Here is a 2,703-nt window from a genome sequence, read left to right as displayed (position 1 = left end):
TGTGTGTGTGTGTGTGTGTATGTGTGTACGGGGTGGAACATCAAACCAATGTGCCAGGATCTGGACAAATAAATACCGGTAACATTGTCTTTTCTTCTCTTCACTTCTTTTCTCTTCTCTTGTCTTCTCTTATCCTAGATAATAACATTGTCTTTTCTTCTCTTTTCTTCTCTTCTCTTCTTTTCTCTTCTCTTTTCTTCTCCTCTCTTCTTTTCTCTTCTCTTTTCTTCTCCTCTCTTCTTTTCTCTTCTCTTTTCTTCTCCTCTCTTCTCTTCTGTTCTGTTCTATTTTCTTCTCTTCTCTTTTCTTCTCCTATCTTATCTGAGATAAATAACATTTTCTTATCTTCTCTTCTCTTCTTTTCTCTTCTCCTCTCTTATCTGGGATTTTTTTTAAACATTGTCTTTTCCCCCTATATTCTGTTTGTCTGTCTGTCCCGTCCTATGTGAACAAGACGTGGAGGCCCCGACGTTCACATGCCCAGGGAATCTCAACGTTTCCTCGGAGCCCAAACGATCGCCAAAAGCAGTTTCCTGGTTAATGCCGGCAGCCACAGACAATTCTGGGGAGAACATCGTCGTCACAAGTGACCCTCTATCTGGTGACCTATTTCCAGTTGGGGTCTCTGAGGTGACTTTTGAAGGATCAGACAGCAGCGGGAACTCGTACAGCTGCAAAATGTTCGTCGAAGTCAAAGGTATACGTTTTTCTAGTTCGGTTTTTGTGTGATTGTAATTGTTTTGCTCCCCTTGCGACATTAAGCAAATCTTTTCGGAGGCGGGCTGCTTTGGGCCAGTCTGTCGGGACCTACCTAAGCTGAATAGATGGCAGCTTCTCAGCAGAATGGTAGAAATACTCAACAACAAAAATTTCGACCTTTCGGAAATCGTCATATTATGACAACAGTACCGATGTGCCCAACAATTATTACTTCATTAAGTCCAAGACTTAAATTGTTAGTACGTTAACTATATTTGTTTTGTTTTTAATGTAGCACATTACCATAAACAGATCAGCAAATCAACGGAACAACACCCCCCCCCCCCCACATACATACATACATACATATCATTGTGGTGTTTTTCATGAAGGTGTGAAGTTAGCTAATTTTTATTTTGCATTCCTGAGATGTTTTTCTTATCCTTTCGCTACAACTAATAGATAGGGGCCACGGGGCATTAGCTTAGTAAGGGTCAGCTTAGAGAATGCCGAGGGCGGGTCGGATAACTAAGAGACATCGTGGTGAAATCAGGCGCTCATGTAAATAATGAAATCGAAGAAGCAGGTATTTTTTGGCCAGTTTCTCAATTTTAATCGAATTTTTGTTGTTTAGCTCAACACCTCTTATGCTCATGTAACAACACATTAACATGTGAATTATAATGAAACACGTTAATTAAAATCAAAAATATTATGTACTGCTTATGAAGCTGTCAAACTTTAATAGCCATTTATTTTGTCTCTGAAATCAGGCGTCGTCTCCCCTCCTTCAATTGCAAATATCTCGACTTCTATTCAAGATAGAAGGGTATTTTTTCTCCGAAAGCAAGGCAAATGAACAAACTTTAGGAGATACCAATCACTCCGCATACCCTAAAATTGAAGAGCGCCGGACTCCCACGTCATGACACTGTTCAATACAATACACTTTTGTCCTAAATATAAGATTTGTCACATTGAATCCGAGTGGGTGATTGGCGGGTGATTCGCCCTGGCTTGCTCCTTTCCTATCAAACATCTATCGTCCTTACCTCCCCTCTAACCCTTGGCACTTAAATGACCTAAGCGTGTTGCAAGTGCCGTAAAATTCTTAGTAAGATTGAAGCCGGGCAAGTTTGTGATACATTAGCCAAGTGTTATGAGGTTAATAAAACCACGTTTGCTTGGTATTGCAGAGTTCATTTAAATTATTTATTTATTTTGGTGACCAAGTATTGAGCACGTTAAGAAAATGCTTTCCAAGTTCGTTTGTTTTTTGTGTTTTTGTTTGTTTGTTTGTTTGTTTTTGTTTGCTTGTTCTTTTCCTAAATAGTGGCATAGTTACGGGTCAGACGAATTGACCCCTCGAGCCAGATCAAGCCCACGGGGTGTGGTTTGGTGACCCCTGGCGTAAAGAACAGAGGCAGAGTCAGACGTTTCCCTGATATTTACCAAACATCATCTTGTTATACTCGTATAAGTATTTCTATGAACTTAAATTAAAGGGAAATCACAGGTCTTAAAATACCATGTTTTGGTCACAATATCGATTTTTAACTTTTCTCATTTTTGAGGTATCTGAATATCATAGGAACCGATACTCACTGATCTCCATTTGAAAATATTTATTAGAATCACTTTAAGATGCATTTTTGTTAGGGCACCCTCCCCAAAAGTTGACGCCATTTCATCAACTTATTTAAAGCAAGCAGTGTCAGAATACCACTGGGTTACAGTCAGAATACTGATTACGTATCTAGCTTAATACTATTAATGTTAACAATTATTGTTCATTTATATCATGCATGTGACTGTGAGCCCGTTTGTGAGTGCGAGTATACGGTTAGTGTATTATTATGGAAATGTGCACAGATAGATGTGTGTGTGTGTCGGAGAGGATGTGTGAGAGAATGTGAGTCTATATGTGTGCACGTGCGTGCGTATGCGTGTGCATGTGCGTATGTGCCTGTCTGTGTGTATGTGCGTGTGTGTGTGTGTGTGTGT

The 2,703-nt window shown here is 39.7% G+C and overlaps 1 protein-coding gene across 1 annotated transcript in view; it reads left to right on the top strand.

Annotated features, from left to right (window-relative positions):
- Positions 1-2,703, top strand: part of LOC101845031 (sushi, von Willebrand factor type A, EGF and pentraxin domain-containing protein 1) — a gene marked incomplete at both ends in the record, with an annotated part of 72,098 nt that overhangs the window by 18,587 nt on the left and 50,808 nt on the right. The window contains 1 exon segment of the mRNA XM_005107877.3: positions 455-697. Coding sequence (XP_005107934.2) covers positions 455-697 — 243 coding nt within the window.

Source organism: Aplysia californica, unplaced genomic scaffold, assembly GCF_000002075.1.
Source record: "Aplysia californica isolate F4 #8 unplaced genomic scaffold, AplCal3.0 scaffold00639, whole genome shotgun sequence".
NCBI classification, from domain to species: domain Eukaryota; kingdom Metazoa; phylum Mollusca; class Gastropoda; order Aplysiida; family Aplysiidae; genus Aplysia; species Aplysia californica.
The sequence above is the reverse complement of the archived record's forward strand: the minus strand, read 5'-3'. Positions and strand labels throughout refer to the sequence as shown.